We start from the raw sequence: 24,085 nt of genomic DNA, 5'->3' as shown, positions 1-24,085 counted from the left end.
AAGGGCCCACATAACCCGAAGCTATCGCCAGCCAGTGATATGGTCCAACAGCGAGCGAGACACCGGCAAACGGCCCAACGGGCCACCAATGTTATGGCCCACTAACTAAAGCGGCCTACTAAAGGCCCATAAGGTGGCCCACAGAAGAACTGGCCCACTAAGGTTGCTCCACGAAGACGAAAATTGCAGCCCGCTGAATCTCTGCAAAAGCCCAACGTGAAGTTCATTTATGGGCTGAATTATTCCACGGATAAAGATGGGCCAATTTTAATTTATAGGCCGAATTCAATCCAGGAAAAGAGGTGGGCCAAATTTAATTTATGAACAGAGCTCATTCATGGGCCAGCTTCTATTATAGGCCGAATTCGTTCATGGAAAAATCTGGGCCAAATTGATTTATGGTCTGAATTCACTGATGGAAAATTGTTGGGCTGCTTTATTTTATGGGCTGAATTCTTTCACGGATTAAGCTGGGCCAATTTTATTTACGGGCTGAATTCATCCACGTAATGAGGTGGGCCAATTTGATTAACAGGCTGAATTCGTTCGAGAGATTTGATAATTTGACACTCCTTAAATTATTTCACATCCTGAGTTCCTGACCAATTTCATTCACTCACACGATCCACATGTTCACAAAACGATTTAGGCCGAAAAGAAGTGGGCTTAATTTATCTATGTATGGGCTGAATTCATCCATAGAAAATAAGTGGGCCGAATTTGATTATGGGCTGAATTCATCCACGGAAAAAAATCGGCCCGTAAAGAAAATCCTACTCGCCCTCTCCCATCTTCCTCGCTCCCGGTTCGAACCCCGTGCCGCGTCGGAAGCTTCTGGATCCCAGATCTCGGCCAAAAACCCTAACCCTCTCGAAGCTTCTAGAATCACGCCCCCTCCCCCCTCCCCCCTCCCCTCCCCATGGACGGGCTCGCGGCGCCCTCGCCGTCCCACTCCGGCGCGACGTCCGGCGGCGGCGCCTCCCACCGCAAGCGGAAGCTCCCGCCGTCGTCCCTCTCCGACGCCACCGCCGACGAGGACGACGACACCACCGCGCCGTCGTCGCCGTCCACCTCCCCGTCGTCGCCCTCACGCCCGTCCTCCCCGTCCTCCTCCCACTCCGACGATGACGACGACGACTCCCTCCACACCTTCACCGCCGCCCGCCTCGACGGCGCGCCCCCGTCCTCATCCGGCCGCCCGCCGAAGCCCGAGTCCTCGACCGTGTCTGCCGCCGCCGCGGCCGCGGCTGCAGCGGCCGCTCCCAAGCCCGATTCCGCTTCCGCTGCCGCCGGCGACGGCAAGGAGGACCCGAAGGGGTTGTTCACTGACAACATTCAGACCAGTGGCGCGTATAGCGCTCGAGAGGAGGGCCTCAAGCGTGAGGTGAAGTATTTGGTTTGCACTGTTTCGATTTGATAGGCCGTTTGTAGGGTTTAGACATCGGAGCAGTCAAATTGGAGTAGCATTTCGTACTGTTTCTTGAATTTTAGAATGTGACTTCTGCTAAAATTGGTGGATTGTTCTGCAGGAAGAAGCAGGGAGGCTGAAATTTCTATGCTATTCTAATGATGGAGTTGATGAACATATGATTTGGTTTGTATGCTAAAATTATTGTTCCAAACAACCTCAGATTTGTTAGTGACTGATGTTTTTCCCCAGGTTGGTAGGCTTGAAGAATATCTTTGCTCGGCAGCTTCCTAACATGCCCAAAGAGTACATTGTCCGTCTTGTTATGGATAGGTAATTCTCAGTGTAATGTGCCTACTACGTATTTTGGAAGCAGAGGACAAGAATATCTCTCTTCGTTAGTGCTTATAAAAGAAATTATTGTGATGTGTCTTGCAGAACTCACAAATCAATGATGGTTATCAGGAATAATATTGTTGTAGGAGGCATTACTTACCGGCCTTATACAAGGTAATATTTCCACCTTGGTGCTAGAACTTGTATGATGTATTGACATCTGTTATATGTATTTGCACTTGCATGAATGATCAAGTTGTGGTACTTTTTTGTTTAGATATCTGATAGTTATTGATAATGAAATCTAATGGAAGCTATGAGCTGTTCTTTTAAGTTTTTGTAGCTAACGTTGATTTTTGATAATGAGATTGTGTTATAGGATTCTACTATTTATTGTTCAGTGATCTCAAAGCAGTAAAGGTTATGTTGTAGGACAGCATGCACACTTCTGTTTGTCTGGCAATTGATTATTTCTGTTGCGTCATGCCATGCACCATGCCAGAGATGTTCCTTTTCTGCTGCAGCATAAGTTTCTGTCCTAATATAGGTTTTGAAATTGTAGCCAGAAGTTTGGAGAAATAGCATTTTGTGCAATTACAGCTGATGAGCAAGTTAAAGGCTATGGGACACGGTTAATGAATCACCTGAAGCAACATGCCCGAGATGCTGATGGGCTCACTCATTTCTTAACTTATGCAGATAACAATGCCGTTGGCTATTTTGTAAAGCAGGTTTGACTATTTGACTGAACTCTTTTATATGCTTTCTTTCTTAAAATTTCATTGTTTTGTGATTGTTCTCAAGTGGCAGCTACGAAATACACTTGAACCTAACGAAATAGTGACTTCATAGAATTAGCGACAAAAAGAATGTTTCAATGCATGGTTTATAAAGTTATTTCTAAACATGTTGTGTCCAACATTGTCTAGCAGTCTTTGTAAGATTGTATCAGGTGACTAACTTTGAATCTTTAATAGTTCAACTTATCTCCTAAGTCCTACAGTTTTGTTTCAGCTATAAATTAGTTCCCTTAGGCATATGTTCAGCAACAGTTTCTGTACTTAGTAGTTTCTTGATCATAAGAATTCTTGACGATTTAAACAAAAGAGATCAATTAGCATATGTCTTGCAAACAATAATTTGGTTTATTTTATTGTCCTTTGCTGCTGGCAATTTGTAGGGTTTCACAAAGGAGATCACATTGGACAAAGAAAGATGGCAAGGGTAAGCAATTTATTGTCAATTATATTGTTTTATCATTTCCTTGAAGTATAAAGTGAGTCAGTAACTCCTAATAAAAGTGTAACAATGATAACACTACTTGTTGTCTGAGAGTATTATTGTACTAGGCTACAGCAGGTTTTTATCTGTTGAACTCAATAGTTGCTGATTCCAGGTACATTAAAGACTATGATGGAGGAATATTGATGGAGTGCAGAATTGATCAAAAGTTGCCATATGTTGATCTGGCAACGATGATTAGGCGTCAAAGACAGGTGACATAAAAGGCTAATTGCTGCTTAAACATAAACTGGAAGCAATATTACTCCTTTTCAGCTGTCCTGACTCCTGAGCACTTGATAACTTTATGTGCAAATCATTAGTCAACTGGGATATTCATATCATTATAAGCCAATTGAAGTTTTCTTTTTGTTTTGGCAACTGACTGTATTTTGACTGAACAGGCAATTGATGAGAAAATCAGAGAGCTTTCAAACTGCCATATTGTTTATTCTGGAATTGACTTCCAAAAGGTTAGTTGTTCCTTCTTATTTTGGAATCTATTTCTGTCAAATATTATCAGTTTGATATGTGCAATAGATGAACCTGCTGTTGGAGAAAAAACTGCTAGTCTTAGGTAAAAAAGGATTGTTTTAGTTGATATCCTTGTCAAACATGCCTTGTCTCTATTATATGTTAGACTTCAATTCAATTTTGTGCCAATGAATCCATTGCAAAAAGTTTTGGTGTGTCACTTGCACATTTTATTTCTCAAAAATGGAATAACTAATCATGTTAGTAAAATTTGAGGCACACCTTGGTATGATTAACGAGGAATCCATCCAGTGTGCATCTTGTTAGGTAATGGCATCATCTAGGGAAATAAAGGAATTTTTTTAAAAAATTTTACTGGCAACCAGTGCCCGTCACATTTATCTTGTTCATTTTGGGTTTGTACTAGATAGGACAGAAACAAATGGACTATAACTGGTGTAAGTCACATATAATGTATTTTGCATTGTTGTTTCTGACCCTGCTGTACACAATCTTGGTTAACCTTATCGATCAAAACATGGCATTTAACAGGTTTATTCCTGTTATTCTCTTTTTTTATTTGTAGAAAGAAGCTGGTATTCCAAGAAGAACGATGAAACCAGAAGACATCCAAGGCTTGAGTAAGTAAAACACTTCTATATTAACATAAGTTTGGTTATCTTCAATGCTGTTCGCACAGTTCTCTCTTTCTAAATTCTTGAGCCATCTGCTCCAGCTGATCTCATTGAAAGGCGTTGCATTTGCATTAGTGGTAGTTTGTTTTGAAAACACACAGATAACAACCGAATGTGCTAGTAGATGATTGGTTACACTGGACATTCTTTATGGACATGGACAGATGCGTGAGAAGTATGACACGTAGGGCCATGCATGCCATCCAAATATTCTATCAAATTTGTCATCATCCCCCATTCAGGTCCTATTTGGCAGGGCTCTTAACTCCTAAATCTAACTCTAGGAGCAGTGTGTGGAGTGGAGCTGTGGAGTGGCCTGAACCCCGCTCCACCCCTTTACTTCATTTTTTTCAGATCACTCCAGCCCGCTCTGCTCCCTTTTTGGGTGGAGCTGAAACCGTTTGGTTGAGCTCTAGCTCCAGTAGAGGTGGAGCTGGAGCTGTAGCCCTGCCAAACAGGGCCTCAGTCAGGATGCAAGGAGTTGTCCAGAGTGTGATACCATGCATTCTGACATTCATGAGTTCAGTGCACTGCTATCCCATTGGAGTGCTGCGGACTGCGGTGCTGCCTCTCAGCTATCGATGATGATTGCTTCTACCGCATTCCTGTCCTCTCCCAAGGATGTTTTCCTTAGAGCCAATTGTAGAAATGATCATATGGCAACTGGAGATTGTTAAATATACAGAACAGAATTCTAAAATAAGATGTTCATCCATCTGTCTTATTCGACCATATTTGTTTTGCCGCCTTGTTAGGTTTACTGGTTTAGCTATGATGCAAGCCTGATCAGAACAATCAATGTGATGCAGGGGAAGCTGGGTGGACGCCAGATCAGTGGGGGCATTCCAAATCAAGATCAGCCTTTTCTCCTGATTACAGTACTTACAGGCAACAACTTACTAATCTAATGCGTTCATTGTTGAAGGCAAGTCTTTTATCTTCGCAAATCTTTTTATATGACATGCAACCATTTGGTTTGACCTCACTGGATAAACCTGTACTTTGCTTGCTCCCTTTTGAATTTTTTGCACCCTTTCTGTTTCAAGCATATTTTCTAAAGCCAGACCAGCTGGATGGTCTGTTCAATGGTTCAATGATTGAAATGGCCACATTTTATAAGTTTAATATTCAAATATTTCTGGTATACTTCACTGTGAACTCTACTTCATATGGTCAGACATTAGTCATATTTATCCTTTGAAACGTTAAGCTGATTGTCAGGTGAGCCACTAGTGATTCTCAACCATCAGTCCAGTGTGGTTTAGAAATTAGGCAAAACTGGCTACACCAATGTAACACTAAGGATCCATGTCATTACTCAAAACACACCTTAAAGTCATGTGCATATGCTACTATGCTAATGGATTGCAATGGCCACCAGCAAACAAAACTATGGGCAAACAGACCTGATCTTTTAGTGTGTATCGGCAACAAAAGAGTATCTGCCAGCAGATATAGCTAATTTTGTTTTGTGATTGGGAGTTAACATGACAACCAAGTACAGTGCTCTATAGACAATTTTTTCAAAGGATTATGTTCCAAAGATGTTGTAGATCTGCAATGACCTGATGTGTTGGATCTACTGTTGTCTTACGAAAGATACTTCATACTTTTATCAATTCTGATATAAGAGCTTTGTCTTGTAGAATATGAATGAGCATCCTGATGCTTGGCCATTCAAAGAGCCAGTGGATTCACGTGATGTTCCTGACTATTATGACATTATCAAAGATCCTATTGGTATGCTGGAATGATTTAGGGGATTATTTTCCCTTCTTTTCCCAGCTTGGCGAAGCTATGTTTTGTGCCATCTAAGCTATTCAGTTTCTGAACACTAAGCTTGTCTGCAGATTTGAAGACAATGTCAAAAAGAGTTGAGTCTGAGCAGTATTATGTGACGCTAGAGATGTTTGTAGCTGACATGAAGAGAATGTTCAGCAATGCAAAAACTTATAACTCTCCCGATACAATCTATTACAAGTGTGCCTCACGGTGAGCAATGAACTTCAATCTTGTGTTTGCATATTCATCTACCTGTAAGTCAGGCATCTGTCAATGTTTCTTTGAAAATATTTAGCCTAACCATTAATAGAAACGTGGGTGGTTACATCTCATGTTGGATTTATGTGCACTCAATAATGTCTTTCTATCATAACCAGTAGAAGATTCACCTTGGGGGAAATCTGGCATTAATTATTTATCGTCCGTGTTTGAAACGTAGGCCTTATTTAGTTCCCAATTTTTTTTCCCAAAAACATCACATCAAATCTTTGGATACATGCATGGAGCATTAAATATAGATAAACAAAAAAACTAATTGCACAGTTTGCATGGAAATTGCGAGACGAATCTTTTGAGCCTAATTAGTCCATGATTAGCCATAAGTGCTACAGTAACCCACATGTGCTAATGATGGATTAATTAGGCTTAATAAATTCGTCTCGCTGTTTCCTATCGAGTTATGAAATTAGCTTTTTTCATTCGTGTCCGGAAACCCCTTCCGACATCCGGTCAAACGTCCGATGTGACACCCAAAAATTTTTTTTTCGCGTACTAAACAAGGCCATAGTCACTTGGTTGTCTAACTAAGTGATTGGTTTTGTTCCTTTTTTGCATACTCGAGAGTTCAAAGAAAGTAGCATCTCAGTCACCTGGTTGTCTAATTGATTTGGTTTTATTCCTTCTTTTTGTGCAGGCTCGAGAGCTTCTTCTCAAACAAAGTAGCATCTCAGCTTGCCCAAGCCTCAACGAAGAACTGACATGGTCTTTGGTACATCTGATATAGTCAATTGTTGTTGTAAAATTGTTATAGCTCTCGCCCCCCTTGTTGTGCTTTCCAGCTTTGTAGTTTTAACGTAGCAATCTGATGGCGTGTTTAATTTTTCACCAATTTAATTGCTTACATTAAGTTGGCATGTTGATGGGTGAGTTGGCTTGTGCAAAGTATTTCAGAATGAAGAGGAAAATTCACAGGGGGCAGTAAATTTTTCGCCGGGCAAGAGTAAAATTCACAAAACCACACTTTACTTAATGAATCAGGTTTGTACTTGCTCGCGCGGCTGTTGACTTTGTTTGAAAAAAAAAAATCATGGGCCAACGTGCATAAAGAACAACACCCTCCTGGATTGCACTATTTTGCAAGTATTGTTGTTGGACTGATCATCAATCACGGTCAGAGCAGTAGCTAGTAGTAATTAGTAAATCCGACTGAATTTGCATCCAATCATCAAGCATGTGAATTGAAGGGAAAAGGAAAGAACTCAAACCAATTAAAGTCTCCATTTACTTTTTTCAATAGGGAAGTCTCTAATATTTTGGAGCACTCGTCTACGGACGAGCTCCATGAACAAGGCTTACAATGGCATCTACCTGTTGGACTAGATTAAACCACGTAATTTCTTCCTCCCCTTCTTCAAGTTGACTTCATGCAGATGCATCTGATGCTGATATGCTAAGATGCTTCTTGAACCAGACACCAATGTTGAGGAAGCTCTCAAAATCCGATTGTGGTCTGAACAAAAGCATGGATTCCAGTATGAGGGAGAAAATTAGGCACAAAAGCAATAGTACAATGGCATCTGAATGTCTTTTTTTTTTCCGAACGGCTGTTGCCGACATTTTATATAAAGCAGATGAGCTGAAATTCGGTTCAGTTACTTGCTTACATGTTGATTTCATGTATGTCGTCTGGGAACATCATGATCCTGATCTCGCCGCCTCTTTCTCTCAGAGCTCTTGCGTACTGAAATCATCCGAGCAGGAATAGTTTAACCAAATCCGACAAATGAGTGAAGCAAATGCAGGATTGTTAGGTTATTAATCGAGTGTAGATGAATTTAAAGAATGTCTGTTTGATGTAGCCCGTCGATTGATTTTCTTTTCACGGGATTGTTAGGTTGTTTCAGGATCTAGCCTTTTTGTTATGGACTATTTCTACAACGAATTGAAAGTGGAAACTACTGAGGCAAATTTAAACGGCTATTGATGTACCTGTAGGCCATTAGAAATGGGGACTCGAAGATCTGCTCCTCCAAGAAGCATAAGCAGGGGCGCTTTCACCTGTTGAAATCAGCAAAGTTTTTTTTTTTAGAAAAAAAAAATCAGCAAAGTTCAGTGAGCCTTTTTGAGTAGCTAATCACTTGATTTCTCTGGTTCATTTGTTTTTAAGAACAATGACTTGATCAGTAAGAACATTTCTTTTTTGCTCTTTGAATGAAGGCGAGAACAGAAATGCACCTTCGAAATATGGGCAATTGGTGATTTCTGATAGAAGAGGCGAAGATGATCAGGTGAAGGAGATTCAGAGGCATGTTGCCTCCCTTCACTCCCACAGGCCACTGCATAACACCAATCTGGAATGTCAGTGGTGCCAATCATCAGTGATAGGTTGCAGACTGGATTACGAGCAGCTGCCACCATAAATCTATCTGGAGCCTGAAACAAAATAACAACAAATTACAAGCTGAACAAGAAACATATACTAACTTCTATTAGGATTTTGTTCTTCTTCTTCTTTTCCTTTGAGAGGCTAAAATCTGTTAGGATGCTAACCTGACCAATCAGATGTGTAGTCAAGAATCCACCGTGCGAAATTCCGATGACAGCTACTTTAGATGCGTCTATAAGTCCTCCCTCAATGACATAGTCTAGAGCTGTAAGGCAGTCTTGGACATCCTGCTTGACAGTTTGACACACATCAGAAATTAGGTTGGTTCATGAGAAACAAAGACTCAGAGTTTAGCTGGATTACATACCTGAGATCCAACCTTTCCAGGAAGTGACTGCAAAGCCTCCTCTCCAAAACCCGGTGTCCCTCTTTTTTTTTCAGATGATAGTGAGATGATGCCATAAGCTTAATTGATCAGAACTGTAGAAATGTTTCAGCAAACTTACCGATAATTTACAATAAGTAGGTTAAATCCAAGTGATGCGAGGAACGCCGATGTTTTCGAATAGCTTGATACAGATACTGAGTGTGGGCCACCATGAAGGACTAGAATAGTTGGTTTGTGCGAACTGTCCTTGCAGGACACAAAGATAGCTTCAAATGGAAGCTTACTGCCTGCAGGATATAAAAAACATTTGCTTGGTGAATGATGATAAGCCACATATGATAGTCTAAAATATTTGTGTCCATGACTATACCATCAGAGAGGTCATCAGAGGGGTTAGTGACTGGAATTTTTAGTATGCTGAATTGGTGATGTGACAACAAAGCCTTTACCTGCAGCAGATGGTAATGTGAGAATGAAAAAAAAAAGCCTGATTTAGTAAATTACATTGTTCAAAGCATCAAAGAACACCTAAGTATACTTCAAATTGTACACCATCTAACCTTATTGTTAGCTGCCATCAATGGATTATTATTAACTTCGTCCCAGACCCATGTACATGTCTGATCCTTCAATGACACTTGATGGCCATACTTAATTTGAGGTGGGTCGATGGGACTGCTTGACACTAGAAAACAAACAAAAATAAAATAAAATTATTACACCCAAAATAATAAAATTTGATGCATAAGTTAACTGATTATGTGCACCTAGAATTACCAGCAAGAACATTGTGGCCATCTACTGCAAGAGCACTCCATGAGTACTCTGAATTTTCTGGGCTTATTCTTGTTGCTTTTCCACTGCAGGAGGAATTAAGGAAATAGCATGGGATATTGCAATGATTTTTGAAGCAGTAGAAAGGCATATGTGAGCAACCTTGTTTACCTCAACACATCGATTGATAATATCACTTCAGTGCTTCTCCAAGCAGATGTCAGAATCATTGTACATCGATCAGAAAGCCAAGGATTCGATAGCATGGAAGAACAATACAAACCAGGAAAACAACCATCTTGAGGACACATTACAATTGGAATCTGGCACAGTTCAGAAGTTAAATAAATTGACTGCAGACAGCAGATAAGTACCGGTCAAGACAAATCTGAGGACATACCACATCAGTGATTTCGAGGTATTGATCCATTTTCCAGTCAGAAGGCCAGTTGATCTTATGCAGTGAATCTGTTGCATTGTGCGCTCCACTGTCTACAGCACGATTTGCAGATAGAAACACCAGAAGTTTTCCATCCTTGCTGTTGAAAATAATTAGAGATTTTCCGTGAAGAATTTTTCTAGCATGGTTTAAGGTCCTTCAAGAAAATACGCAAATACTAATGCGGGCATACCTGAACCGCGGAAAGAAAGCACTGCTTATGCTTGGAGTTAAGTTGATTGCTACTGAAGCAGGCTCTAATTTAGAATCACTGGAAAAATGTCATGGAAATATCAACTTACAACTGCCCCATAAGCATAGTTATTCAGAGCTTTACATTTTCTTATTTCAACAAACTAGTGATAAATAAAGTAAATTTGTAAACTTTACAAAGTTACAGCATGATCTGAAGATGGGTGCTCAGTTACTTACCTAGCTGGTGCATTATCAACATCTGATTCTTCGAAAGGGCAAAGAGTTGAGTATAGAGAACATGGCCTATTAGAACAGTACTTGATGCCTAGTTTTCTAGGAGTATTCTGAAACCCATTGTGCTCTAACCATCCAACAAAAATCAGATACTTCTGCCTTCCACATGAAGATGGTGGAGCCCACACAACTTGGCCAACGCTCAATGATCTTGAAATGCCTTTTGCAGCTCGTACTTCTCCACTGAATACAACAAATAAACGGTTTCAGTAAGTCGTATTGTCAGATCTATGGTCAGGTCAACATTATGTATTAATTAGAAGGTGCTGAGAGACCTATTAATGTCAAGGACAAACAATGAAGGTCTCCCTTTTTTGGAGTAAGTTTCACCCCAATCCTCTTCCCAATCCCCTTGCCCTTTCCAGTTATTGCAGTCTTTCTCAGAAGAACCTTCTTTTCTATATCCAGTATCATCAAAAACTGGTTTTGGTTCAGGTGAATCTTCAGCAATATATGCTATTAAGGTCTCTTCTTGGTTCCAGGAAATCCCATGAAACCTGTGCCAACAAAAATAGTATCATGATCCAGAATATTGTACAGATAGGTTGAATGGACTGAAAAGTGCAGGTATTATGCTGTACTTTTACCACTCATCAGTATAAAGTGGACCATGGACAGACTGAGCTACATGTATCTCTTTCTCCACATGTGATTGATCAACAATTTCAAGCTTTGTAGGGGAACCTTTCTCTCCATTCCGCACCACAAGAAGCTTTGATCCCGATGGAGATGGTACGACAGCCGACACTCCATCCATTTGAATAGGGAAAGGAGACCATTGAAAGTCCAGAAGGTTAGTACCATTTCTCATAATATGAGAAAACAAAATATATTTTCTCTTGTTGTTTGCCAGTAGGTTTGTTTGGCTAATCGAATACATTGCTGTGGATCTGTCTTCTGCAAACATGACACAAGAGTTGCTTTACGCCACTTCTGGAAAATAGTAAAATGATGATTACTAATGAGGTATAATCGAAAATCATCCCTACCATTGTTGGTCTGGAAAACCCAAGCACCGTCAATGCTGGGAGCATTGGTGAACTCTTGAAGTAGTTTCGACTGTGAAGCGTATTCTTCAGATGCCAGTGCATCCATTCCCAATGGATTGTCTTTCTCAAAGAAGATTCAAATCACTTGTAAGGTCGGTTGGAAAGACACAATCTACTGGGTTAAGCTAAATCTGCATTGTCACAAAGGTTAATATGCTGAGGAAGCTGAAGGGAAACTCAAGAATATAGTATGTTAAACAAGCTGCAGGGAAGCTCAAGTATATTTTGTTGTCAATTCCACTGATAAGATGAAAACTGAGAAACCTGAATTCCTGACTTCAACTTCATGATGTATGGGTATACATTTCAATGCCAAAAGAGCCTAGAGGTTAGAGCACACCACTCAACCTATATCACCTTAACTCTTTCATAATTCAAATTGCAGTTACCCGTGAAAAATTTCAGGTACTACCGTACTAAGACTCAGATTTCATACACTTTAATGTAGTTCAGACACAAACTATTTTTTAATTTATACTTCATAAATTCCATTAACAACTCAAGAACAACAGTCCCAATTGTTCATCTTGCAATCCATGGACAGATTTGACGTTGTCAATGCACCAATTCAAGAAAAAATATTGAATCACTTAGACAAACAAAACATGGAAACTTCTATAATGGCTACCTAAGATTAATAAAATGAAGTATCTTTCATTCTTCCTTCCCACCAAAATCCTTTTCTGGAGAACTCTGACACTAAATGCTTTGATTTTCATGTAGTACAAAAGTATAAACATAACTAAAAAATACGATGAACACTAAAAAATATTAAATCCTGGATGTTAAGTCTGGGACTAGTTCTACTAACAAAATCAGATTCTTCTGGAACTACAGCAATAATCAAGAGGACCAGACTGAGTGCAGGAGGAAACAACTTAGGACCAACAAAATTCAGCAAGTTAGAAGCCTCAAAACAATAAAATCAGATTATAAATCGTATTAGCCTTTCAGGAGACGAAGGAAAGGAGAATACTTACATATATTTTTCTGCTTTTGCAGTGAAGTGCAAATGGAGTCTAGTGGCAGAGTGGTTGATCCAAGACTGCAGTTGAGCTTTAAAACATCATCAGTCCTTAGCAACGATCCCAACAAACCTAACAACAAACAATTGGTGAGGATCAGATGGCATCAAATTTTGGTTTTCTTTTTGTGTCAGGTCTCAAAGAATGGGCCCAAAATAACAAAAGGAATCTTAAAAAGTTACTAATGATCGTACATACCACCATAGACAATGAGACAAGAGGAACCCAGCAATAAGGACAAAAGGTTGCGTCAGGTCCGCATCCACGAAGAAAGCATCGAACAGCACAAGAAGCCTTTGCAATAACTTATATTGTTGTCCTTTTTAAAATCGTATGAAACAACAAAGCTCTTTGTACCATCTGATGAAAATGAGATTATCCAGAAGGCAACTTCAAGGGATCTTGATGCAAAGAAGCAGAAGTTACAGTGGTCTCAATCAGCATTTCCATGTGCCTAACTTGAACTGAACTTTCATGTATTTTTTTCTCACTGAAATTCAAAAGAAATTATGATCCCATTGTTTCCTAAAAAAAGATAAAAATAAAAGGAATGCCCAAGCCCAACAGGCTACAGGACAGCAACCGTGAACTAGAAGTACTTCAAAGTTCAAAGTAAAGCATAATCTAACATCACATATTTGTAATCCATAGTTCCGTACCACGAGGGTAAAATTTTATAACCAAATGCATTTACATTTTCAAGAATTATCCCAGTACAGAAATGTTACAGCAGGCTTAATTTATTAGAATGCCAACAGAACCACGTTTCCTTGGGCTGCTTTGACCCAAATTACAAGCATTTATTAAGCAAGGTGAGAGTGTGGTAACAGAGGCATGTTGTTTATTTGCTCATGTGCTTCTTGAACCAAACACCTATATTGAGGAAGCTTTCAAAATCAGACTGTGGCCTGCACAGGGGACGCAAGGTTGACTTAGTCAAATGTTGCAACACAGAAGACACTGATCGGGGTAACAAAGGTAAAATGATTAAAAAGTACAACTAACTTGTCAAGGCCATGCATATCTTCTGGAAAGACAATAATTTTGGTTTCAACTCCCATCTCCTTCAAGGTCCTTGCATACTGCATATGTTGCGATTATGATTAGGCATAAACCAGCATTTGTAAAAGTGAAAATAAATAAATAGATACAAGCAGTATATAGTGGAACAATATGAATCATATGCTTTCACTAATGGTTTTCAGGAAAATTGACTGAACTTGTCTACGCAAACAATAACATGAATGCAACATTGCTACTAGTAATCATTTCACAACCCTTTCATCATATAAAAATGAAACAGAAGTGCATAAGAAATTACCTGTAAGCCATTAGAAACAGGAACTCTGAGATCTTGTGCTCCAAGGAGAAAAAGTGTTGGCGTGCTCACCTGCAGATTTTCTTAAACTGTCAAGAAAAGATTACTCAAAGTCCTCAAGGAGCAAATTTGCATGAGGGAACTACACTTTCTTCCTCAAGCATAGATTTTGTAAAAGGTTAAGTATGCAGAATCTACATACCTTTGATATATGTGATATTGGTGATTTCTGGTGAAATTGACAAAGATCATCAAATGAAGGATACTCTGAGAAGCAGTTTTTCCCTTCTTTCCCATAAATCTCCACAAAACACCACTCAGGTATGTCAGTTGTTCCTACCATCAATGATAAATTACATACTGGGTTTCGAGCAGCTGCTGCAACAAAAGTGCCTGGAGCCTGCAGTCCATGAAACATAAGGTCAACAGAATCCAAGAAGACCTGATAAATAGAAGAATCCATGTGCTATTGCCTGTGCATCATGAACTCTTATTGTCTTGTATGTATAGTCATAAAGAAACTGTATAGACCTATCATGAACTCTTATTGTCTTGCATGTATAGTCATAAAGAAACTGTATAGACCTAGTTCCCACATGCAGCAGTAGTTTCTCACTATTTTTGTCAAGGAAATAATTATATTCTAAAATCAGGAAATATTCTTGAGAATATCACATGTGAACTTCTTAATCATGAAAAGGTAAAAACAGCTCGGCTTACACTGCAGTGAAGCTTTACTTCCAAGAAAAGGAAACAAATGCTGATCCTAACTCTTGTAAGAATGTTTTTCTAGGATATTATTCTGGACTTAAGCGTTGCAATGTAATATATAATTTAATAGCTAATATAAATTGGTGTCATCATTTTTTTAAAAGAATTTTTAGCTGTGCACTGCTACAGAGCTCCTGAAATATCCAAGTTTAGCTTTGAGCCTTTAAGTTCACTGACCATAACTTAGTGTGCTTGGGTACTTATATTAAACTTACTACTCTCTTTTACAAATTACAACCTCCCTCCCAAAATTATAAGTTTACAGCACATTTCTCAAATATAAGAGTTTCATATAGACCAATACACATTATCAAAAGACACTGTTCCCAATTATGTCCAAATGAGTATATACAGTTTACAACAAGAATTGTGCTAGATTATTTGTGCAAACGATTAGGCACAAATAATTGAATCCCTAAAGGAAATATAAACTGCAAATGTAATGAATAATTGCATAGATAAAGAATTCAGAATAACAAAGGCATGCTAAGAACCTGGCCAATCAAATGAGTTGTCAGGAAACCACCGTGTGAACCTCCAACAACAGCTACTTTAGATGCATCTATTAATCCTTTCTTTATAACAAAGTCCAAAGCCGTCAATACATCATTCACATCCTGTTCATGAGTATTAAACAATTGTACGTAATGACAGTTCATATAAAATTTCTGGCAACTTAAGAAAATAATCTTAAAACATGGAAATAAATCAACAACAGTGCACCTGAGAACCAATATTTCCAGGAAGAGATTGTAGTGCTTCTTCACCAAAGCCTAGTGAACCTCTAGGCAACAGAATGGTGTGTACGTGGACATTAATGTTAGTGTTTAATATGATATATTTCCAAAGCAGAATTCAGAAAGGACAGGGTATTTTAACCTAGTTCAACAGAAGAACTACTGGAAGAAAAAAAAATAAAGCTCACCTATAGTTCACAACAAGAAGGTTATATCCCTGTGAATAAAGAAATGCTAACGATTTTGAATAGCTTGATGGGTAAACAGTGTGTGGTCCACCATGAAGAACAACAATTGTTGGTCTTGTTGCAGAATCCTTCCAGGACACAAAAATAGCCTCAAAGGGCAGCTTAGCACCTGAATCAATTTTATAAAATATAAAAATTTAGGAAGGGGAGAGGATGTGAGTATTCTACTAAAGTACATTTTCAAACATTAAAATGCAAATGAAGCTTAGCATGCATCCTTAAGGATGCAAACAACCAAGAAGAGTATTCTACCATGAGCTTTGAGAACTTTCTTACAAATGCATTTTAGTGTTGCCTTGAGTAAATGCAACATGGTTAGATTTTGTCGCAGTTCAGAATATATCAGCCTACAAGTACTAGACAGTACAGCTGATCTCAAGAAAAACATAGCGTCAACTGAAGAATGCAGTAACAGAAGTATTCAAAACACAAGGCACCAAAGAGTACCAATTCCAGGAAAAAAAAACAGTCAGAGGCTTTTTTTTTCCTCGAATGCAGGAGAGCTGTCTGTCATTTCATTAAAGAAAGGAGCTTTGGGTTGTACACATACCATCAGCGAGTTTGTTAGAAGAGTTGCTAATCGGGATTTTGAGTATACTGAACTTATGGTCTGCTAATATTGCACTGATCTGCCAAACATACATCACAGAAACTGTTAGTACTTTACACTGCCAAAATTTTTGTCAGTGTTTTTGGGGAAAAGTTGAACAAGCAACGCATTTTTTCAGTTATACCTTATCAGAAGGACTCGGAAAAGGAGTTGCAATTTCTTGCCACTCCCATTGGTTTGGTTTTCCAGTCTGACAAACCTCAGACCCATAGTATATTTGAGGAACTGTAATAAGGCTGCTTGAAACTGGAAAAGGTGGGAAAGGCACATGAATATGAAATCTTATCCAAAGGAACTATGGGATACAACTGTAACTTCGGTACGGAATTACCTGCAAGAATATTATCCTTGTCTAGTGCAAGAACATTCCATGAATAATCCGAATCCTGAGGACTAACTCTTGAAACTTCACGGCTGTGAAGAAAATAGGTAATTTCATAAATAAATAAACTTTATAGCCATATCATTCTAACTGATGGATAAAAATGCTTGTAATCACCTCACAACATTTACAGAAAGTATTACTTCCTTACTTCCCCAAATAGAAGATAAAATCATAGTTTGTCCATCAGTAAGCCATGGATTCCTAAGTATGCCAGAGCAGTACAGACCAGGAAAACAACCATCCTGAGGGCACATCACAATAGGTACCTACATAACAGCTAAGACATTAAGAACTTGATATCGGATATGCAGAGCACCTATAAAAAGAAACACACCATTATAAATTTTACCCTCTGAACTTCGTTCTTTTAACTGAAATTGAATTTAGATACTTCAATAATTAAAAAAATAATTGAAGTTCCACTTCACAAAGTCCAGAAATACATATCTTTAATCAAGTATAGCCAACAGGCAAACAATGTGCTCAAATAAACACTGGTTAGATTTATGTATTTTTCCAAGCCATGACTTTGAAGCTATATATAAAAGGAAGCCATCTAAACAAAATGATCGATTAAAAAATTAACAAGTAAAGGAAAGGCATTGTTGTACCACATCAGCAACACTGAGGCCCTCCAATTTCCCATCTGCAGGCCAGTCAATCTTATGCATTGAATTTGTCGCATTGTGTGTTCCACTATCTATAGCACTCTTTGCTGAGATAAACACAAGATACTTTCCATCTGGACTGTACAATAAAGATTCCATATCATTTTTGCGACGCATTGTTAACATTCATCTACATGCATCAGCTACCAGTACTAAGTTATAATCTAGACATGAAAACTTCAATTGTAGATGTGCAAATAAAATGTATTGGTGTTGCAGTAAATTAATATCTACTGAGTCAATCCACAGGATTACAGGAACAAGGAAATAATAAAGACACCTACTCATCAGCCCAAAATGCTCCACTTTCCAAATTCACTCCCATTTGAATTATGATTGTTCAAATATTTAGGTTAAAATACATGATAACAAGCATGAACAATCAATTGACATGCTTTAAGGGAATTTGATTAAAATATTTTAAACCATAGAAGAAAAATTACGCCTAACAATTATAATGCATAATTAAAGAAATACGGCTAGGATGTGTAGCTTGTACTTCTTCCAATATAATAGTTGAGACATATGGCCTAAACTGAATAACAGTACTGAGCAAAGAAAACTGAATGCAGTCCTACCTGAATCGTGGGAAAAAAGCACTGCTCAACTCTGATGTTAACTTGGTTGTAGGTGCAGTTTCACCCTTACTGACACTGTACAATAAACAGAAATGACATCAGAAATAAACTTTCTATTTTTTGAGACATGATGCATACAATCCATTTAGCATTTGTCTGCTCAGGACTAGGATTAATGAGGAAAAAAGAGTGAAAATATATATGGAAGATTTTTTTTCCTTGAAAAAAATATGCTGCTACAATTATTCTGAGAGAAGAATTTACAGTGTCACACGATCACTAGAAAATAACTAAAATGTGACAATTAATACCTTAATATGTTAGAACAGGAAGCCTACAATGGTGCATAGTTGAAATAGAACTGAATAAATATTGTCATCAAGGACAGGTGTTCTCACTTAAGTGATGGCTTATCAGCTTCTTCCATGAAAGGATCAGGAACAGCATACAGAGCACAAGGTCTGTTAAAGCAGTATTTAATTCCAAGTTTCCTTGGTGTCTTTTGGTAACCATTATCAGATGACCACGCCACAAAAACCAGGCTATGTGATGATGATGGAGCCCAAATCACTTGGCCAACACTTAATGTTCTCGGTATGCCCTTCACAGCTCGCACTTCACCGCTGCAATGAAACTATTCCTCACAAAATTGCAGTACTTTTAAAGCTATTTTGGATTCAACCTTCAGAACAACCAGAAACACACCTTGAAATGTTGACCACGAACAATGCAGGTATCCTTTTCTTGGAATACGTTTCTCCCCAAGTTTCTTCCCAATCCCCTTTTCCCTTCCAGCTCTTGCAGTCTTTTTCAGACGAGCCAGCCTTCTTGTATCCTGAATCATTGAATTCTGGCTTCGGTTGAGGAGGCTCCTCAGCAACGTAAGCTACTAAAGTCTCTTCTTGATTCCACGATATCCCTTCAAACCTGCATTTAAGAAACATGAAGTACAAAAAGTGGCGAATGGAGCAATCTCTCGTCCCTAATTACCTCTGTCTTTCTTCCAAAAAAAAACCCACTACCACACAAAAAACTAAGAAAGTTGTTCTAAAAGAGGCAGGATAGTTTACCATTCGTCGACATAGAGTGATCCATGAACAGATTGTGCAATGTGAATCTCGTTCTCCAACTGACAGGGGCCCCAAACTTCTAGTTTTGTAGGGGAATCATCCTCAGAATTCCGTATTAGTAAAAGTTTTCTCCCAGATGGCGATGGAATTACTGCTGAAACTCCACTCATTTCGATTGGGAAGGGAGACCACTGGAAATCCACAGAATTTGAGGAATTTTTTGAGATGTGGGAATTTAATAGGAAGCTCCTCTTTTTGTTTGCCAACAGATCTGTTTGGCCAACAGAAACTATCGCCCTAGATGTGTTTTCTGCACAACACGAGAAGAAGAGTAAGAAACCTAAGTTCAGTAAAACCAGATAGCAATAACAGCACATACCAGTCTTGGAATTGAAGATCCAAGCGTTGCCAATAGTGGGAATTTTAACGAATTCCTGCAGCAGCTTGGACTGGGAAGCATATTCATCCACCATGGAGACATCCATCCCCAAAGGCAATCCTTTCTCAGTGGCTGCTTCTGAGGCTTGTGTGGTAGCCATAGCTGTTGGGTGCGATGATATTCTACTAATGCTGCCAGATGGAGTCAATGAGGTTAAATCAGCATTGCCAGAAAAGATGGGTCAAGTGATCACTACATAAAGCAGACCAAGAATTTCGAGCATAAGACTTGCTACTAGGTCCTCAACATAAAAATAAAAATAAAACAATACATATTCTAAGAACAAAACAATTGTGCGTCATTACAACTGATTTCTTTTCATCGCGCTGTCCCCATCATGTGGCACTTTTTTTTTTTACAATACAAGTCATTGTCTTAGCACTATCAAAACTATTGCCTCTTTGCAACAATTCAATTAATTCTTTTGAACCCAATAAAGCAACCACGGCACTGAGGCTAATAGATCACTGTCCACTGAATAAAACTGATTTTACATTAATACAGCAAACTAAGAACTAGCCGAAGTGGACAAGACATATTATCTGCAGCAATGGTCAATCACATGTTATGTAAATTAGTAAATTACATCCCCAGCTAGCTAGTGATTCATATTACTCCCTCCGTTTCAGGTTATAAGACGTTTAGACTTTGGTCAAAGTCAAACTACTCTAAGTTTGACTAATTTTATAGAAAAAATAGTAATATTTTTAACCCAAGACAAATGTATTATGAAAATTTATTCAATTGTAAACTCGACTCCTTTATCTTTATACCCAAAAAGGAGACCCGCACGTACGGTTTTCAGGGGGATCCGGCCGGCCGGTGCCCACCCGATTAGAGGGACTGAGAAATTAATTGAGTACAAAACTTATCTTCAAGCTTTGAGTGCTATTCCTTTTATGAAATTACACCGGGAAGGAATTGAGCAAGCCAAGTCATTTAACTCACTCCACTTAAGATTGAACAACCCCAGTCAGTGTTGGCAGTCTTCCTATAAGATAATCATCTTTCCTTTGTTTTGACATTCGTTTGAGTTCTTTACATGTACGTACAATTACAGCTCGTCTTACTTCTGTCTGATCTTTCTAGAGGCATTTTGGGCACTGCTTCTTTGATTACAGCAACAATAACGTCACCAATATGAGCATATCAGTGATTACCAGCTCCTAAGATTCGAATACATATCAATTCGATAGCCCCGCTCCGTTGTTATCCGCTACATTCAAAAGGGTCTGAGTGAGATGGATCTTGGAAGTCTGGTTTTTGATTGGATAGTGATCTCGGGCACGAGTGGTTGATCTTCGCGGGCCGTGAATGGCCATGGAAAGGAGTATTGATGTCAATATGTTCGATCGAGAAGATTGGACGATGAAAGACGGATCCTTTGTGGTTTGAATAATAGGCTGTGGTCTCGATATTGGGCTATGGGCTGATTGCTTTCTGTATGAGCCTCTTGTGATTGGGCTCTCGTGGGCGGATTACCCGATGTGTACTCATCTTCCAACAAAGAGGAGAGGACAGGGCTACTGCTGGTCCACGCATGAGAGCTCCTCTGTGTCTTTCCGGAAATTACTTCGACTCGCAAAGGTGAAACCAGAGGAGATTCAGAGGCCCAGTTGAGAACAGCAAGTGTACAATCAATCGGTTTCCGCTCCTTTTCTATCCAATTTGTTTATGTTTGTTCTAATTACAAAAGAGAACAAATCCTTTATTTTTGCAGGCCAATTGCTCTTTTGACTTTGGGTTTTTCCTATGTGGATAGGCATCTTGAGTTTGATTAAGTAATTGCCATGCAGGTTGAGTATAGTGGAAGGCATTAGCAATAACCTGTGGCCTTTGGTTCTGGTAAGAACAATGTTGGATATCAAGAGGTCTCAAATCGTTTGAAGTAAGTTACAACTTATAACTGGAAGCTGATAAAGCGAAGGGGCAATTTTGGAATAATCGTAGCGCGCTAGCGCGGCTCGCTTCGCTTTTCGACGCGGAGCTCGCTGCTGTCGAAGCCTGCTTCAAAACTACAGGGCGTGCGTTAGCACTACGGCTTTTCAGCCTCCCTTTGCTGGTTCCGAACTATCACTGATCCCAGAACCTTCAAACCTTTTTCTTTTAATCTCAGGAAGGCTTTCTCGGGGAGAAAGCAGGTTGGGGAACTGGTTCAAATCGTTCATTCGTTAGGATGCCTCAGCTGCATACATCTAAGGAGCAACGTTCTTCTAGGTCCTCTTGCATTTCCAGATCCGCATGTAAAACCAAACTCAAATAAATTCGATCCTTTTCAGTCAGAGGCCGCTCGGGAGTAGGAGGTCGTGGACTCGCGGATTCTCCCTCCTCCGCGGGAAAAATTTGGGAAGCCCTTCTCGGCTCTTGCCTGGCCTGGAGTTGAAGAAGGAACTGGTAGCACTTGAATCAGAGGAAGATCGGAATAGCAGACGAGTTGCAGCTTTTAGTATTGTTCAAAGCTTGGATGCCGACGACATTCAGGGATGAATGTAGACCCATCGGGCAGGGATAATCATTCCGGTCCTGGGAGAGGTGGCGGCATCAGTCTGAGCTGGGGGAAGCCAGCCAATTGAGTCACTGAAACGACCGCAGGAGGCGCACCCTAAGCCCAGCTTCTCGGAGCTGCTATTGCGAAATACGGCTTCCTTAATATCAAAATTTCAACAAGGGGGCTGGGCTGCTCGCCTTCATAGAAAGGCCTCGGGACGAGGGCTCCGTTCCCTCTGCTCTGCTGCCCGGAGGTATAGATCGAGTTTTTATTTTCCAAAGTGCTTCCTCCGGTCAGCAGAGGGGAGCGACTTGTCCCTTCGGAACAACTACAACTAACGAGTTCTTCTACCCCGAAAAGTTTGAGGCAAATGAACGCATTTTTGCCCGTCGTCTCCGAGCTATATATCCTCGCAGAATTCTGGTCATTGAATCAAATTAACCTTAATGAATAACTATCCTCGACGAGGACTAGTGAGGCTATAGTACTGACTATGCATAGGACTACAAAGGTTCAAAGACAGGATGTATTCGACCCTTGGATGTGATCGGCAAGAGAAAGATGGAATTCCTTTGGTATAAGGAAGGAAATCAAACGCGTTGTTTGAGAAGGGGTGCAGCAGAACGATAGAGACTCCATTTAACTTAGGTTGATTTAATTTAGGCCGGAGGCAGACCTAAGTCAAGGTAATCCTTCTTTGAAACACTTTGGTATTGCTTTGACGAGAAAGCCGTCTAGCACCTGTAGCTGGCTTGCTTCACGTCCCGCTGTTTGCTTACGAGTTTGGTAGCGAGCCGAGGCAGACGTTTGTAGATCTTGCCTCGAAGCCTCTTCACAGTTGATAGCATCATATAAATTTAATGAAACTATGCTTGTGTTGTAAATATTACTACTTTTTTTTCTACAGAGTTAGTCAAATTCAGAGTAGTTTAACTTTGACCAAAGTTAAAACGTCTTATGACAGAGAGTACTGCTCAATTTCTGACTTCACCAACCACCAGGAAATCAAACAATCCACAACAATCTCATACCGCTGGGTGCCATCCTAATTTTCAGAAAACCATCCCCATTAAAGGAAAAAACAGAAACAGTAACAGAGGCGCAGATGGCTCAGTCTCACACCCGAATCGCTACCGGACCAAGCAATCGCTCGAACAGATAAAAGCGATCCAAAGGAGGACACACCTGATCTCTACTAATCCTCCTGGAGAAATCCCCCCGAAAAAAAAAAACGACACCTCGTGAACTCGAAGAGCCCCGCTCACCTGCCTCGCCACGGGGAGTACCCGCTGGCCGGAGCAGCGGCACGAGCGCGCGGGGACGACGAGGAGGGCGCCGCCGAGAGGAGCAAACTCGCGGCGACGACGATGGAGGAGCGGGAGTAGAATCTGGGAGTGAGACTGAGACCCGTGGCTAAAACCACCATCGGCTTGGGTGGATTCCTTTGGGTATTGGGCTCTTTTCGGGCCTCTACTTTTTTATGGGGGTGCAGATTCTTATCCTTTTCATATGCTTGTCTCAAAGATTAAGCCATGCATTCTCTCGGTCAAATAAAATACAAATCTACTCTCTCTATAAAAAAACAAAATTGAATGCGATACATACCAGGACAATAAATCTGGACATATGTATATCCAGATTCATAGTAATAGAATGTGTCATATTTAATACTAGGTTAATTTTTACGAGACGGAAGGAGTAGTACGGAATATAACACAATATCTAGATTCGTAGTATCAGGATGTGTCTTAATATGTACTAGGTTTGTTTTTTTAATGGACGGAGGAAATACACTATTAGGAAAATCACATATACTATCTCCGTCCATAATATAGTAACCTAGTAACTTATTTAGATTCATCATACTATTATGATATATTTCAACCGGTACTAAATTGCTATATTACAGTACTATGAGATGGAGAGGATGTGTCTTAATATGTGCTAGGTTTGTTTTTTTAATGGACGGAGGAAATACACTATTAGGAAAATCACATATACTCTCTCCGTCCATAATATAGTAACCTA

General features: G+C 39.7%; 3 protein-coding genes and 1 long non-coding RNA gene across 7 annotated transcripts; 2 read left to right on the top strand and 2 right to left on the bottom strand.

Moving 5' to 3' along the window:
• Nucleotides 1-804: 804 nt before the first annotated feature.
• On the top strand, nucleotides 805-7,243 carry LOC4348629 (histone acetyltransferase GCN5-like). Its single transcript, NM_001423031.1, has 13 exons — nucleotides 805-1,384; nucleotides 1,530-1,594; nucleotides 1,661-1,741; nucleotides 1,847-1,918; nucleotides 2,307-2,475; nucleotides 2,925-2,968; nucleotides 3,141-3,240; nucleotides 3,430-3,498; nucleotides 4,086-4,140; nucleotides 5,004-5,119; nucleotides 5,841-5,934; nucleotides 6,045-6,186; nucleotides 6,890-7,243. Exons 1-13 carry the CDS (start codon nucleotides 920-922, stop codon nucleotides 6,951-6,953), a joined length of 1,536 nt encoding a protein of 511 aa, NP_001409960.1. The 5' UTR covers nucleotides 805-919; the 3' UTR covers nucleotides 6,954-7,243.
• A 105-nt stretch (nucleotides 7,244-7,348) lies between these two features.
• LOC4348628 (acylamino-acid-releasing enzyme 2-like) lies at nucleotides 7,349-12,751 on the bottom strand. Of its 2 annotated transcripts, NM_001423030.1 has the most exons (18): nucleotides 12,701-12,751; nucleotides 11,661-11,851; nucleotides 11,259-11,568; nucleotides 10,947-11,168; nucleotides 10,615-10,854; nucleotides 10,376-10,453; nucleotides 10,144-10,282; nucleotides 9,915-10,066; nucleotides 9,747-9,829; nucleotides 9,530-9,654; nucleotides 9,340-9,418; nucleotides 9,088-9,256; nucleotides 8,949-9,009; nucleotides 8,746-8,868; nucleotides 8,431-8,628; nucleotides 8,185-8,253; nucleotides 7,860-7,936; nucleotides 7,349-7,705 (listed from the first exon to the last, which is right to left on the bottom strand). In NM_001423030.1, the coding sequence occupies exons 2-18, from the start codon at nucleotides 11,764-11,766 to the stop codon at nucleotides 7,618-7,620; spliced, it is 2,319 nt and encodes a 772-aa protein (NP_001409959.1). In that variant the 5' UTR covers nucleotides 11,767-11,851; nucleotides 12,701-12,751; the 3' UTR covers nucleotides 7,349-7,617. The 2 variants fall into 2 exon arrangements, with proteins under 2 accessions (NP_001409959.1, XP_015614201.1); XM_015758715.2 differs by lacking the exon at nucleotides 12,701-12,751 and having other exon boundaries at nucleotides 7,451-7,705; nucleotides 11,259-11,565; nucleotides 11,661-11,803.
• LOC136353628 (uncharacterized) lies at nucleotides 11,851-13,393 on the top strand. Its single transcript, XR_010736966.1, has 2 exons — nucleotides 11,851-12,048; nucleotides 12,723-13,393. It is a non-coding gene; the product is annotated as an uncharacterized lncRNA (long non-coding RNA).
• Nucleotides 13,128-23,539, bottom strand: LOC4348626 (acylamino-acid-releasing enzyme 1-like). 3 transcript variants are annotated; one of them, NM_001423028.1, is made up of 18 exons: nucleotides 23,323-23,539; nucleotides 19,510-19,700; nucleotides 19,131-19,440; nucleotides 18,766-18,987; nucleotides 18,459-18,683; nucleotides 18,061-18,135; nucleotides 17,426-17,561; nucleotides 16,929-17,080; nucleotides 16,761-16,843; nucleotides 16,554-16,675; nucleotides 16,370-16,448; nucleotides 15,760-15,928; nucleotides 15,558-15,618; nucleotides 15,329-15,451; nucleotides 14,266-14,463; nucleotides 14,067-14,135; nucleotides 13,751-13,827; nucleotides 13,128-13,653 (listed from the first exon to the last, which is right to left on the bottom strand). In NM_001423028.1, the coding sequence occupies exons 1-18, from the start codon at nucleotides 23,481-23,483 to the stop codon at nucleotides 13,587-13,589; spliced, it is 2,520 nt and encodes an 839-aa protein (NP_001409957.1). In that variant the 5' UTR covers nucleotides 23,484-23,539; the 3' UTR covers nucleotides 13,128-13,586. The 3 variants fall into 3 exon arrangements, 2 of the variants coding, with proteins under 2 accessions (NP_001409957.1, NP_001409958.1); NM_001423029.1 differs by having other exon boundaries at nucleotides 23,243-23,447; XR_003239116.2 differs by having other exon boundaries at nucleotides 13,383-13,653; nucleotides 14,067-14,152; nucleotides 23,323-23,503.
• Nucleotides 23,540-24,085: the final 546 nt, after the last annotated feature.

The sequence above is a fragment of the Oryza sativa genome, chromosome 10, assembly GCF_034140825.1.
Source record: "Oryza sativa Japonica Group chromosome 10, ASM3414082v1".
NCBI classification, from domain to species: Eukaryota; Viridiplantae; Streptophyta; class Magnoliopsida; order Poales; family Poaceae; genus Oryza; species Oryza sativa.
This window is presented reverse-complemented; position numbering and strand designations above follow the sequence as displayed.